Below are 15,070 nucleotides of genomic sequence, written 5' to 3'. Positions count from 1 at the left end.
CTCCACAATATCCACAATAAACGGGGAAAAAATGGGAATCGGGATGCTGGGAGCAGCAGGGAGGTGGGAATTCGCAGTAGCCTTGGAGAAAGAATCCTGGGATGCCGATCCCGGGGCAAAGGCGCTGCTGGAAACGTGCCCCGAATCCCGCACTCGCCCCGGCCGCTCCCTAATAACCCAATTTCCTCAGGAAAACGGGGCAGAAGGAAAGGAAAAGCGGCCTAATCGGCTTTGGGAGAGCGGCGCCGGCGCTTGGCGGGAGCCGCCGCGGGAAGCTTGAATTCCCTGCTGGGGAAAGCTGGAGGGCTGGAGAAAGGGATTCTCCAAAGAAATCCGGGAAGGGGAGCTGTGGGATGGGCACCAGGGCCAAACGTTGGATTTTGGGGGTGTTGGGGTTCTGTTGGACCATTCCTGCTGTTCCCAGGTAATATTCTGGGAGTTTTTCAGTAGGGACATCTGAGATTTTCTCTTTGCAGCAGCTGATCCCATCCCGGCCTTTCCCCGGCCTTCCCCTGCAGCATTCCAGAGCCACCAGCTCTTCCCAAAATCCCTTCTCCTCCTCTGTCCTTCCCATGTGGGGCAGCAGGAGCCCAAATCCCAGCGGTGCCCGTTCATCTCTGGGTAGGACAATCCCTGGAGCCTGTCGAGGGAAAGCAGCTTTTTCCCCCGAAACCAGGATCTGCCCTTCCAGCATTCCGAGCCCTGTTCCCAGGGAGCCGGGAGGAATCATCCACCTCATTCCTGAAGTTTCTCTGGAATCTTCAGTATAAAACCAAGGAAGGGAAGGGCTGAATCCCGAGGGTTTGCCCATCCTCCCGTCTCCCACCGTGGGGATGGAGTGCCCAGGGTGGGGTCTGAGCATTCCTGAGGAATTGTTGGGACGTTGGGAATGCTCTGGGATTTGCTCTCCCACGGGCTGCTCCAAGCAGCAGCAGACCCAGGCTCAGGCCACGTCACCTCCATGGGGAAAGCTCCCAGAGCTCACAGGAGCAGTTTGGGGACATGGAAATCCACAGGATTGGGTTTCCTGGTGGGATTGGGAGTTTTCCCTCTGCTCCACAACTCCCAAACCTTGCAGGAGCAATTTGGGGACATGGAAATCCACAGGATTGGGTTTCCTGGTGGAAAACCAAGGAATTGGGAGTTTTTCCTCCATTCCACAATTCCCAAACCTCTCAGGAGCAATTTGAGGATGTGGAAATCCACAGGATTGGGTTTCCTGGTGGGATTGGGAGTTTTGCCTCCCCTCCACAATCCTGGAAGCAGCTCTCTGGGGAACGGCACCACCAGGTTCTCCCTTCCCACCCCGGATAACGAGCGAAAACTTTGCAAGATTAATTAATCCCAACTTTCCATGGAGGGGAAACTCCCCAGGAAAAGCCGTTCCCTAATCTTCACACCCGCCCTGTCCCGGGCCCGTCCCGCTCTCGTTCCAGGTGGATCAAGTTCGAGGAGAAGGTGGAGGAAGGCGGCGAGAGGTGGAGCAAACCCCACGTGTCCACGTTGTCCCTGCACAGCCTCTTTGAGCTGCGGACGTGTCTCCAGACGGGAACGGTGCTCCTGGACCTGGATGGATACTCCTTGCCCCAAATCATAGGTAGGAGCCCCTGGAGGCTTTTTCCCCGTGTCCTCAAACGCTGGGAATGGATTTAAACTCATTTGTTTGCTCCATAAACCAAACGTGTCCGGGAACGAACAAAGGAAGGAGCTGGCACCCCTCAGCTGCTCCCAGAAATTGCTGTGTTGAGGTTTTGGGGGGTCTAGGGGTCACTCCTGGGTCACCACGGGTGGGTGTGGGGGATGATGTCATCAAGAAGCAGATCGAGGATGGGAGATTTTGGAGGGTTCTGGTGGTCACTGCTGAAGCAGCAGATTTTGGGGTGGTCTGAGGGTCACTCCCGGGTCACCTTCGCTGGATGTTGCAGAGGATGCCATCAAAAAGCAGATCGAGGATGGGAGATTTTGGGGGTCACTCCTGTGTCACCACGGGTGGATGTTGGGGATGATGCCATCGAGAAGCAGATCAAGAATGGGAGGTTTTGGGGAGATTTTGTGGCTTTTCCGGGGGTCACCACAGGCGGGCGTTGCAGAGGATGTCATCGAGAAGCAGATTGAGGACGGGCTGCTAAAGGAGCAGATTTTGGGGGGTTTTGTGGCTTTTCCGGGGTCACCACGGGCGGGCATTGCAGAGGATGTCATCGAGAAGCAGATCGAGGACGGGCTGCTAAAGGAGCAGATTTTGGGGGGTTTTGGGGGTTTTCCGGGGGTCACCACGGGCGGGCGTTGCAGAGGATGTCATCGAGAAGCAGATCGAGGACGGGCTGCTGAAGCCGGAGCTGCGGGAGAAGCTCAGCTACGTCCTCCTGCGCAAGCACCGCCACCAGACCAAGAAGCCGATCCACCGCTCCCTGGCCGACATCGGCAAATCCGTGTCCTCCAACACCGGTGAGTCCTCGGGGTCCAGCCGGCGCCTGGTGGCACCCTCGGGCGTCGGGGAGGAACATCTCGGGAGAAGGGGAGGAGGAACCCAAGGGGTTGGGACACCCAGGTGTTTGTTGCCCTGGGAAAGACCCCAAAATTCTGCCCCTGGTGGGTGAGGGAGCCGGAAGCTGAGGGCGCGTTCGGGACATGGACGGTGCTGTGGGAGGGGGCGTGGTTACGGCAGGGACAGCGTCACTGGGTGGTGACATCATCGGGTGATGACATCAGCGTGTGAGGACAATGGCGCTGTGTGATGACATCGCTGTGTGATGACATCACCACAGGAACAGTGTCGCTGTGTGAGGACAGTGTCATTGTGTGATGACATCACTGTATGATGACATCACCATGGGGACAATGGCGCTGTGATGACATCACTGTGTGATGACATCACCACGGGGACAATGGCACTGTGTGGTGGCATTGGTGATGTGTGATGATGTCACTGTGGGGACAATGGTACCACATGAGGACAATGCCACTGTACGATGACGTCACCGCGTGGACAATGGGGCCATGCAATGACGTCACCGTGAGGACAGTGGCGCCATGTGATGATAACGTCACTGTGCAATGACATCACATGAGGACAATGTCACTGTGCGATGACGTCACCGCGAGGACAATGGCGCCGTGCGATGATGTCACTGTGAGGACAATGGCGCTGTGTGATGACGTCACCGTGAGGACAATGGTGCAGTGTGGGTGCCATGGCTTGGCGCCGGGGTTTCCTGGCGCGGCGGGCGCAGACAAATCCGGTCTGCTCCCGGCTGATCCCGCCTTTGCCCAGCCCTTACAAAAGGGGATTTGGTCGGGTTTAGCGGGAGGTCACTCGGTGGAGCCCCGGATTTGCCGGGCTCCGGCTGCTCCCAGGGACAGCAGCTCCCGGGAGTGGCCATCAACGAGCAACATTCCCAGTCCGGGGGCATTCCCGTGTCCCGGGGCCGGATATCCGAGCCAGGACTTGCCCAGAATCCACCAAAACCGAGCATGGCTTGGGAATGCTGGGTTTAGCGCCTTGCTGAGGGGATGGAATTGCTCTGAGTTCCCAAGGAGGGACATTCCAAGGAGGAAATGGTGGAGAAAGGGGGCGTCCCTCCCATTCATTGTGCCCACGGCAGCTCCGTGGCGGATATCGGGATAAATCCCGCTGGCACAGGAATCCAGCGGGAATTTCAGAGGTGGTTTGGTTGGGTTTAACGATAAAAGAAACGGGGAGAGATGCCTTGGTGGTAGCTGGGGCCTTGGGGAGATGCAGAGCAGCAAAAGCGCTCCAGGGGATTCTCCAAAAGGAATTTTGGGAATTTAGGAGGTTTCCTGGGAAAACGTTGGGCTCAAGACAGAAAATCCAGGGGAAAAAGGAAATGTTTGCGGTGAAGTGATTCGGCTTCAATATCTGGGATGAAAAACGGGATTCGCCGCCTGTTTAGGGAGGAGAATCATGGAGCCCGATGGAAGCCAGTGGGAATATTTTGGAGTGAGGAGATCCTGGCAGATCCCGAGTGCGGGTTTCTTGGGAGAATGACGGGATTAAGAACCCAAATCAGATGTGGGGTCTTCCCAAGGAACAGAAATGTCCCTTCTGGAGGCACTGACGGCCCCAGAGGCAGCGCTGGGCTGGGCTGGGGTGGTGCTGGCTCCTCGTGTGGGGCAGGGAAATTTGGGGTGGGAGATTTTCATCGCTATCCCCTCACTGCTGCCGGGAATATTCCGATGGGTGGGATAAGGGCACAGGAAGGAAAAGCACATTCCTGGTGTCTCCTGTGCTGGGCAGGTGATCATTCTTGCCTGCCCCCGACATTCCCCACAGGATCCTGCTCCTGCTGTTCCCCATGGGATATTCCCTATGGGATCCTTCCCCTGACGTTCCCAACGGGATCCTGCCCCTGATGTTCCCCACAGGATCCTGCCCCGACATTCCCAATGGGATCCTGCTCCCGACATTCCCAATGGGATCCTGCCCCGACATTCCCAATGGGATCCTGCTCCCGATGTTCCCTATGAGATCCTGTTCCTGACATTCCCTATGGGATCCTGCTCCTGACATTCCCACAGGATCCTGCTCCCGATGTTCCCCACAGGATCCTGCTCCTGACATTCCCAATGGGATCCTGCTCCCGATGTCTCCCCACAGGATCCTGCCCCAACATTCCCAATGGGATCCTGCCCCCGATGTTCCCCACAGGATCCTGCCCCTGACATTCCCTATGGGATCCTGCCCCGACATTCCCAATGGGATCCCGCTCCTCCTCTCACAGCCCCTCTCTCCTCTCCCCCAGCCCGCAGCCCCGTGCGGGGCCCGGCCGCCGGCGCCGCCTTCCACCGCTCCACTGAGGACCTCCGGATGCGGCAGAGCGCCAGCTATGGCCGCCTGCGTGAGTGGGGGGACACCAACCGCCCCCAAATATCCCTGGAATGTCCCAAATTCCCGGTCCCGGTGGCAGAGCGGGAGGTTGGGATGAGGTGCCACCACGGCCGCCGTCCCGGAAGCGCAGCACGGAATCCGGGATGAGTGAGGGTGCTGGTGTGGCTCAAAATCCGCAGGGTGGAGGAAAAAATTCCGTCAAATCTTTGGGGAGGGAAGGAAAGGTGCTTGGAAGAGGGTGGGAATCCCTTGGCTGGGAGAGGGCGGGTGGGAAATCCCATCTGAACTTGGGAGCTTGGTTTGTGTAGCTGAGACAGGAAATGCTCCTGTTCACGGAGATTTGGGATCATCAGGGCTGGAAAAGCCCTCTAAGGTCATGGACCACCAGCACGGCCACAACGTCCCCAAGTGCCACATCCAGACGGATTTTAGGGGGATGGGGACTCCACCCCTGCCCTGTGCCAGCCTTTCCACCCTTCCAGAGAAGGAATTCTCCCGAATTCCCAGGGTTTGGCGGCACATCCCATAAGGAATACCTTATTTCTTTGCACGAGGTCTCCCCACTGGGTTTTCTCCTGGCACCAGGGGGGGCTTTTCCTCACATTCCCTCCCTTCACCCAGGTCACGCCCAGAGCCGGAGCATGAACGACATCTCAGACACGCCGAGCACCGACCAGGTACCCATCCCAAAATCCCACTGGGAGGAGCATCCCGACATGATCCCGCTGGGCTCTGGGGTTGTTCGGGTCCACGTGAGCCTCCGCTGGGTCGATACCCACACAAATTCCTAATTAGGGGAGTTAATGCCGGTATTGATCCCTGTGGATCCACGGGGAAGCTGTCCCAGAAGTGACACCCGCACTTCCAGCATGGAATTAGGGATGAGCCAGGAGGCTGGGCCGGGTCAAATCCCTTGGGGTGGGGAAAAAAATCCCTTTGGATCTTCAGGGAGGACAGGAAAGGGGCTTGGAGGTGTAGGAATCCTAAAGGATTGGCTGGGAGAGGGAGGTAAATCCCATCCAAGCTCTTGGGTTTGCACACAGGGATCCAGCTCTGGAGGTGAGGGGCTGGAATTTGGGGTGGGATCTGTTTTGCCTGGGGTTTTCTCAACGCAAAGCTCAGCTGAGAGGCCACGGGGGGCTTTTCCTTCTGGGATTGCTTCTGGGAAGCACCTGGGAAGCAGCTTGGGCAGGTGCCCTGCTTGGGGATGGGATGGATCAGCGGGGTTTTGTCCCATTCCCATCCCAGACTCTTTTTTCTGGGAATGGCTGATTCGTTACATGAGCTTTGCTCTGTTTCCGTTTGTGATTTCACCATAAACTGAAGGGAGAATCACCGACCCCGCAGGTTTTTAGGGAATGGGATGGGATAAGAACCTGCTTTTCCCCCGGGATGTCCTTGCTGGGCTTACCTGGGGTGATGCACTTTAGGGCAAGTCCAAACACCACAAATAACACTTTGTTTCCCTGGATTTCACCGATGGAAATCCATGTATTGCTGGAAGCCACAGGACAGGGACACCGCAAAACTTTCCAGAAACCACTCCATGCCGGTGCCCACTCAGGAACCCCAAATGTCCCCTCCAGCAATGGGGTTCAGAGGGTTAATCCCAAAATATGCAAAGCATTTAGGTTTAATCGCCCTATTAGGCACACTACAAAGGGACTTTTTAGGTGTTTCAGGAAGCTTAGTGGTCGCTGGTAACTCCTGCTCTGATTCCGAGCCGCGCCGGACGAGTTGCTTTATTATTATGATTTATTTTATTTTTTTTTTTTCCATTTGGGTTTAAAAGATTAGGACGGGGAGAGGCGGCTGCCCGGCTCACATGCCTCCCCTCACGCTGCCATATAGATTATCATAACTCCCTGCCCGGCTTGGTATTGAACCCTTTTAGGCTCGTAATGAAAGAGCTGCAGGGGAGAAGAGACCCGGGGCAATAAATCCATGGATGAGGTTTTCCTACTCCCGTTATTCGTTCCCGCTCCCGGGATGGGGTTGGGGAGGAAGGAGGCTCAGAAACCTCCCCCACGCTGGGCGCTGAGGGGGTTCTGTGCCAGGCAGGGGTTTGGGGGAGCCTGGGGCTGCGAATGAACTCTAAAAATGTTCCTGGCATCGCTGGGGTTCGGCTCGGATTTTTCACAGGGGGGATTTCAGGGAGATTTCCTTGCGGAGAACCCAGGAGAGCAAAACCAAACGCTGCTGGTTGGGTGGCAGAGCCCTGGGTGGGCGGTTTAGAGCCAGTCTTGGTTTTAGCCGCGTTTCCTGAAGAAATTCGGCTCTGTGGATTTTTCCTGGCTTATTCCTGGATGCGGCTCCTCAATCCCCACCTCTGGGAGTCCTGGGACAACCAGAGGTGAAATCTTGGAGCCTGAGGCTTCAACTTTTGCGGGAAAAAAATAGGGGAAAAGCCAAATTTTGGCAACCGCTCCCTTCCCCACTCTCATCCTTCCCGACAGCTGAAGAATAAGTTCATCAAGAAGATCCCCAAGGACGCCGAGGCCTCCAACGTGCTGGTGGGGGAGGTGGAGTTCCTGGAGAAGCCCTTCGTGGCCTTTGTGAGGCTGCTCCAGGCCACGATGCTGGGGGGGGTGACAGAGGTGCCCGTCCCCACCAGGTGAGCACCGTCCCCTCGGGATCGAGCGGTCTCAGGACACCGGTGTCCTGAGGTGACCAACACGGCGCCTCTCCCTCCCCAGATTCCTCTTCATTCTCCTCGGTCCGGCAGGGAAAGCCAAGTCCTACAACGAGATTGGCAGGGCCATCGCAACCCTCATGGTGGACGATGTGAGTGGAGGCCACCCCCGGCCCTCGTTCGGAACCCCCTGGCTCAGAACCAAGGAAAAAGAGCAATTTTCACCTTATCTCCCCAAAACCTGAGCTTTGAACCCCCAGAAGGACATGGGACTGGAGGCCACGTCCAGGCTGACCCCTGTCCTGCATCCACCCCCAGCTCTTCAGCGACGTTGCCTACAAAGCCCGGGACAGGGAGGACCTGATCGCCGGCATCGATGAGTTCCTGGACGAGGTCATCGTCCTCCCGCCCGGAGAGTGGGACCCCAACATTCGGATTGAGCCTCCCAAAAAAGTGCCCTCGGCTGAGAAGAGGTGGGTGGGGGGCGTGGGGCCCTGTGGCCACTCCCACATGTCCAGTTTTCGGGGACGAGAGCCTTGCTTGGCTTCACCCCTGGAAACAACCCCTGGAAATGTTGCAGAAATGCCGGGGTTTCAGCAGGTTTTGTTCCCAGATCGGCTCAGAGCCATTCCCACCCTCCTGGAACAGCCTCTAATGGGAGGTGTCCTTGCTCAGGGCAGGAGTTGAACTGGATGATCCTTAAGGTCCCTCCCAACCCAACCCAACCCACCCCATCCCATGACTCCATGGACTGAGCTCCCCGAACTGAGCTCTGGGTCTGTCCAAATTCACCCCAAAACTCACAATCAGTGCAGGCACAGAGCTGCCCCATGGCCTTGGCCGAGGTCCTCACACCAGGGCTCGGTGGTGCTGATCCGGGGGCGCCGGTGCCGATCCAAGGCCGATGTCCCCATCCCGCAGGAAGTCGGTGTTCTCGCTGAATGAGGTGGGGCAGATGAATGGCGCGGCTGGCGGGGCAGGTGCCGGGGGCGGTGGCGGCGGCAGCGAGGATGGGGAGATGCCCGAAGTCCACGAGATCGGGGAAGAGCTGGCCTGGACCGGCAGGTGAGCAAGGACCCACCACCAAAAACCTCTGGAGGGTGCCGGGACCCGTCAGCATCTCCTGTGGGCTCATCCTGGGGAGTCCTGGGGTTTTTGTGCAGCACCAGATCGATTTCTGCATATATACATAAAATAATTACATTTCTGTATCCATATTTATGTATCTCCCAACTGGCCAGGGAAGCTGGGGCTGCCCCTGGATCCCTGGAAGTGTCCAAGGCCAGGTTGGACATTGGGGCTTGGAGCAGCCCGGGACAGTGGAAGGGGTCTCTGGGTGGGACTGAGGGGTCTTTAGGGCTCCTCCCAGCCCAAAACATTCCAGGATTCTGGAGCCCCTCCGGCACCAGGTGGGGAGAGCTGGGAATGTTCCCCTGGAGAAGGGAAGGATCCAGGGAGAGCTTCCAGAATATTCCAGGGCCTGAAGGGGTTCCAGGAGAGCTGGAGAGGGACTGGGGACAAGGCATGGAGGGACAGGACCCAGGGAACGGCTTCCCAGTGGGAAAGGGGAGATTGAAATGGGATCTTGGGAAGGAATGAGGGTGGGGAGGGGCTGGGCTGGAATTCCCAGAGCAGCTGGGGCTGCCCCTGGATCCCTGGAAGTGCCCAAGGCCAGGTTGGAAACCCCTGGAATAGGGGAGGTGTCCCTGCCCATGGCAGGGCTGGAATGGGATGGGATTTAAGGTCCCTTCCCAACCCAAACCACTCCAGGCCTCCACAATTCTGTTTTGGTGGAAGTCACCAGGTCCTCGGTGGTGTCTCCCCAGGTTTTGTGGTGGCCTCTACCTGGATATCAAGAGGAAGCTGCCCTGGTTCCCGAGCGACTTCTACGAAGGTTTCCATATCCAGTCCATCTCTGCCATCCTCTTCATCTACCTGGGCTGCATCACCAATGCCATCACCTTCGGGGGGCTGCTGGGGGATGCCACCGACAACTACCAGGTCCAGCCCAGGGTGTCACTGGCGTGGGGACAGCAGGGGTGGGATGGGGTGGGGTGGGATGGGATGGTTTTTACCCTACTTGTGCCATGCCAAGCTTCTGGGGATGGAAATTCGCTGCCAGGTGGGACTGGCAGCCCTGGAATCCCTGCAGGATGGGACAGCCCCCGCAGTGGCAGTGCCAGGAGCAATGGGACATGGTCCCAACCATCCCGTGTGGGTCCAAGCTGAGGTTCCTCAGCCCCATCTCCATCCGGGGGATCCGTGGGGACGTGGGTGGCACAGCACCCCCGTAACGCTGCCTTTGCTCCGTCCCCAGGGGGTCATGGAGAGCTTCCTGGGCACGGCCATGGCCGGCTCCATGTTCTGCCTCTTCGCCGGGCAGCCCCTCATCATCCTCAGCAGCACCGGCCCCATCCTCATCTTCGAGAAGCTGCTCTTCGACTTCAGCAAGTGCGTGCTGGGCCATCCCGGGGGACAGCAGGGCCCGGCCGTGCGGGGGTGGGATGTGTCCCCCAGCCCCTGGCCGCTCTCACAGGGCCGCTTGTCCCCTCTTCCAGAGGCAACGGGATCGACTACATGGAATTCCGCCTGTGGATCGGGCTGCACTCGGCCCTGCAGTGCCTTATCCTGGTGGCCACCGACGCCAGCTTCATTATAAAGTACATCACGCGCTTCACCGAGGAGGGCTTCTCCACCCTCATCAGCTTCATCTTCATCTACGATGCCATCAAGAAGATGATCGGGGCCTTCAAGTACTACCCCATCAACTCCGACTTCAAGCCCGACTACGTGACCATGTACAAGTGCGAGTGCATCGCCCCCGACCCAGGTGAGTTCATCCCGGGGCCGCCCGGGCAGGAGCCAGGGGGTGGGAGGGTCCTGGCGTGGATGAATCCCACGGGATCGCTGGCCGAGGATGAGGGATGAGGATGAGGCAGCTGCCTGGGGTGGAGAGACCTCGTCCTCCTCCTCTGAGGGGGTTTTGGAGATGGAGGAAGAGCCTCGTCCTGCTTGGATGAACGATTCGGTGCTTCCTGGGACACAGCGGATGGAGAGTTGGGATCTCAGCCTGGAGCAGCCAGACCTGGATTGATAAGAAGGAAATATGGGAACAAAGGACATTTCAGATCATTCCAGCCTGCTGCCGATGGAAACTGAATCTCCAGAAAATGCCTGGAATTGTTCTGTGCTCTCCAGTGCCTGGGACACCCTGGGATGTCCCAGCTGAGTGTGGAAACCTCCAAGGACTGTTTTTCCTCCTCTTTTTCCACTCCTTTTCCAAAAGGAGAGGCCATCAGTCTCTGAGCAGATGGTCCTTCCATGGCTGCCTGGCTTTGCTCTTGGATAGACGTCCTGGATGATCCCAGATCCGACTTGTGGAGCTCGGACACTCCTGGAAGGGACCAGAGATGGCTTTGTGCTCACGGCAGCGACCGCCTGTGCTCCCAGGAGCTGAATTGATGTCAAAAATCTAAATTTTGGGAAGCGTCAGCTGCAGTCAGAGGAGGCTGAATGTCTTGGGATGAAGGTGATGGTGGATGAAGGTGACGCTGGATGAAGGTGACGCTGGATGAAGGTGGATGAAGGTGACGGTGGATAAAGATGATGGTGGATGAAGGTGATGGTGGATGAAGATGATGGTAGATGAAGATGACAGTGGATGAAGGTGACGGTAGATGAAGATGGTGGATAAAGATGATGGTGGATGAAGGTGATGGTGGATGAAGATGATGGTAGATGAAGATGACAGTGGATGAAGGTGACGGTAGATGAAGATGGTGGATGAAGGTGATGGTGGATGAAGATGATGGTGGATGAAGGTCATGGTGAAGTTCTCCCTGTCTTCTTCCTTCAAGAAAAGCATCCGAGACCCTCCACCCAACGCATTCCCGACACATCTGCCATTCCAAGGAGAGCTCCCACCCGATGTGAATCACAGCGATTGGGTTTATTTTCGCATTCTTCCTCAATTCCTGCTCATCCACCCCTCCGTGAGCGCCACGATCCCTCCGGGATCTGAGAGCCCAGAGCAGCACCCGGAGCCAACCCAATTCTTCCCAAGCCAAGCCCCCCCAAACCCAACCCGCGGGAGAGCGAAGATGGAACCACCAGAGCCGGAATTCCTGAACGGAACCGTCAGCACCCACCGGGATGTGCCCGGCAGCTCCTGCGCCGGGGCTTTAACGCAGGAGGAGCCTTCAGCCTCCAGGGAGGTCCCACCCTTTTCCAAGCCCCTGTCCCGAGCAAACCCCGAGCAGCCTAGAGGCATCCGCACCCCAATTCCCGTTCCCATTCCTCGCCCTGGCTGCCCAAGGCAGCGGTGTTGGATTTAACATTCCTCTAGAAATTCTCTTTATTCCCCCCTCCATCCTTACTTTTTTTTTTAATCCCTTTTTTTTCCATCCGTGCTGATTTTTGATTATTATAACTGATTTGTCCCATATTTGTCTCTGCTGCACACATCAATTGGGGCTGATTTCAATCTCAAGTGAGTATCGCCTTCTAAATATTAAAACTATTTTAATATTGATACTCTCCCCCCACGGGGGGGTTCCGTTGTTATTTTTTTTCCCCATGTATTTGACTTTTCTCTCTCTCTGAAAGGGTTTGTGTAGGGCCCTTAGGGCTCCTCTCCTAAATCCCACGGGTGCTGTGCCACCCCTTAGGGCGTAGAAATCCCAAAATGGGGTTTGTGCAAAAAGAAAAGGTTGTGGAGGAAAAAATAAGAACCATGCTGACGTTTTTAGGGCTGGGTTTGTTCCCCAGAGCTCGGTCCCGGCAGCCCCGGGGTCTCTGGCCTAACCCAACTCCTCCTTCATTAATCCCCGGCGCCGGGGATGGAGGCGGCGGCCGAAATTCCCGCTTGGTGAAGAGGATGGAAGAGGGGGGGCAAAGCCATCCCGGAATTCCCGAATTCCCTCTTTTAGTGGCACCCCGAGAGAATCCGGGGGTGCTCCCGGAGCTGTGGAGCTGCGTCGCCCGAAGAGCCGAGCGGAGCTGCCTTTTGCGCCTGGAGGAGAAGGTGCCGGGGGCTCGAAAAGATGGAATTTTGCACTGATGACACCAAAACACCCCCAAAAGATTTTTTAAAAAATGAATAATAATTTAAAAAAAAAGGCAAATTGGGTGTGATTTGGGTGCCGCTTCCCCAAAACAAAAAAACCCCAGGCTGCTTTCCCAGCTTTCCACCCCCGTGGTTTTAAGTCCACCCCACTCCCGGTGGCTTCCCTGGGAAGCTCCTCGAAATTTTAGGAACTGGGGAGCTCCTAAAAATTCCCCCCTCGCCAGCCCCAGAGGGAGAAGCTGCTGCAGGAGCCGCCATGTCCTCCCCGGCGCGTGGGTTTAATTGGGGAGAAGTCGCTGCGGGGTTAAAGAAGGAGGGGTTTCCCCCCAAAATCTGTGGATGCCGATCCCTGCCGGGCTCGGCAGGTGCAGCCCAGCCGGTTTGAATGCCCAAAAGCTGGGTTTTAGCCCCAAAACCTCAATAACCAACTCCTTTCCCGCAGCCAACGCGACCTTGTTCGATGCTTCAGCTCCAGTGGCACCGAACACCACTAACGTTTCTCTGGTGAGTGGGGGCTGCTCATCCCAGCGGGAAATCTGGGGCCAGGGAGGGCGGATCTCGGGGATTTCAGCACCCAGGGAGAGGGATGGGCCAGTTCAGAGCCAAATTTGTGCTGGTTTGGGTTCCCAGCGGGGCTCAGCAGCACCGAATCCACGCTTTTTCCCCCCAAATTTATAGCAGCTCTGCGGTTTTCCCGTGGTTTTGGGTATCCCAGTGGCAGCAGCCCTGGAAATTCCCCTTTCCTTGTGTGCTGAGATGGCTTAAAGGGCTCTTTTTGGGGGTTTGACCAGGAAATTTTCCTTTTATTGCAAGTTGCAGTTGGTAAAAATGCTGATTTTACTCAATTTGGTTGTGAATTTCCCCTTTTCTTACACAATTCAACCCTTAAAGTACAAATTTTGGGGGTCTGGGCAGGAAATTTCCCTTTCCTTCCATGCTGCAACTTAAAAACGCCGATTTTTTCCGTTTGCCCGGGAATTCCCCCTTTCCCTGCCCACTGCAACGATTTCAGATTTTGCTAATTTTGCTTTTTTTGGGGTCTCTCGCAGTCCAATGCTATCAACCTCACAGCTCTGGACTGGACGCAGCTGAGTAAGAAGGAATGTCTCAAATACGGCGGCAGCCTAGTGGGAAAATCCTGCAAATTTGTGCCTGACCTGGCGCTCATGTCCTTCATCCTCTTCTTCGGCACCTACTCCATGACCCTGACCCTGAAAAAATTCAAGTTCAGCCGCTATTTCCCCACCAAGGTAAGGAAAGAGCCGGGTTCTCCCTTTCCCAAAGATGAGGGAAAACGGGAGATGTTGGGAATTTTTGCTGGAGGCGAAGAACGCCAGGAAAAGAAATCTCTGGTTTTAGGAGGTTTTGGCCACAATTGGGATCCTCCTCAAGGTTTTGGGCCCTGGTTTTTGGAATTCCGTGAGGCTTTTGATGGAATCCTCCTCTCTAGAGTGGAGTTGGCTAAATGGGTGGACAATTAATGGATAAGGAACGGGTGGGATGATCCCAGCCACAGGGAAGCGGTCAACAGCTCAGAGTCCGATGGACATCAGTGACCAGTAGTGGCCAGGGTCCCTGTCAGGGCCAGAGTTAAATAATGTGTTCGTTAATTATGCAAATGAAGGGATTGAAGGCACCCTCGGGAGGTTTGCAGGTGACACCAAGGGACAATCCCGAGGGACGGGGCCATCCCGAGGGACCCGGACAAGCTCCAGGGAATCTCACGGGGTTTGTCCAGTCCAGGTGCTGGAGGTGCCCCTGGGACGGGGCAATCCCGGGGATGGATCTGAGCTGGGGATGAAGGGATGGAGAGGAGCGCTGGGAGAGGGATTTTGGGATGGGCGAGAGGCTGGACACGACCCCAGAGGTGGCTTGGGCTGACCCCCAGCGTGGGCAGAGGCTCCGGGGGGATTCTGCCCCTCGGTCCCCACCTGCAGCGCTGCCCCCAGCCCTGGGATCCCAGCGGGAGCGCGTGGAGCTGCTGGAGAGAGTCCAGAGGAGGCCACGGAGCTGCTCCAGGGCTGGAGCCCCTCTGGAGCCGGGCTGGGAGAGCTGGGGGTGCTCACCTGGAGAAGGGAAGGATCCAGGGAGAGCTTAAAACCCTTTCCAGGGCCTGAAGGGGTTCCAGGAGAGCTGGAGAGGGAGTGGGGACAAGGCATGGAGGGACAGGACCCAGGGAACGGCTTCCCCGTGGGAAAGGGGAGATTGAAATGGGATCTTGGGAAGGAATGAGGGTAGGGTGGGGCTGGGCTGGAATTGCCAGAGTAGCTGGGGCTGCCCCTGGATCCCTGGAAGTGCCCAAGGCTGGCTTGGAGCACCCTGGGGCAGTGGGAGTATCCCTGGCCATGGCAGGGCTGGAATGGGATGGGATTTAAGGTCCATTCCCAACCCAAACCATTCCAGGATTCCAGGATTCTCTCCCTCGGCTCTCACAATGCCAACACCCCCTCACCTCGTGGAAGAGAGGAAGGCGAGAAAATGGGGATTTTGGGGGGTTATTCCCAGGTTATCCGCGGCTGCGTGGAGC

General features: G+C 56.8%; 1 protein-coding gene across 6 annotated transcripts in view; it reads left to right on the top strand.

The window, feature by feature from the left end:
* SLC4A5 (solute carrier family 4 member 5) overlaps positions 1–15,070 on the top strand; it is a 31,641-nt gene that overhangs the window by 8,582 nt on the left and 7,989 nt on the right. For all 6 annotated transcript variants that reach the window (XM_032092158.1, XM_032092159.1, XM_032092163.1 and 3 more), the window contains 13 exons: positions 1,437–1,597; positions 2,290–2,445; positions 4,761–4,856; positions 5,468–5,523; positions 7,303–7,460; positions 7,543–7,630; positions 7,797–7,951; positions 8,400–8,543; positions 9,305–9,479; positions 9,796–9,929; positions 10,037–10,308; positions 12,986–13,047; positions 13,593–13,793. In XM_032092158.1, coding sequence (XP_031948049.1) covers positions 1,437–1,597; positions 2,290–2,445; positions 4,761–4,856; positions 5,468–5,523; positions 7,303–7,460; positions 7,543–7,630; positions 7,797–7,951; positions 8,400–8,543; positions 9,305–9,479; positions 9,796–9,929; positions 10,037–10,308; positions 12,986–13,047; positions 13,593–13,793 — 1,858 coding nt within the window. The remainder of the gene's footprint in view (positions 1–1,436; positions 1,598–2,289; positions 2,446–4,760; positions 4,857–5,467; positions 5,524–7,302; positions 7,461–7,542; positions 7,631–7,796; positions 7,952–8,399; positions 8,544–9,304; positions 9,480–9,795; positions 9,930–10,036; positions 10,309–12,985; positions 13,048–13,592; positions 13,794–15,070) is intronic.

Source organism: Corvus moneduloides, chromosome 27 (genome assembly GCF_009650955.1).
Source record: "Corvus moneduloides isolate bCorMon1 chromosome 27, bCorMon1.pri, whole genome shotgun sequence".
NCBI lineage: Eukaryota > Metazoa > Chordata > Aves > Passeriformes > Corvidae > Corvus > Corvus moneduloides.
This window is presented reverse-complemented; position numbering and strand designations above follow the sequence as displayed.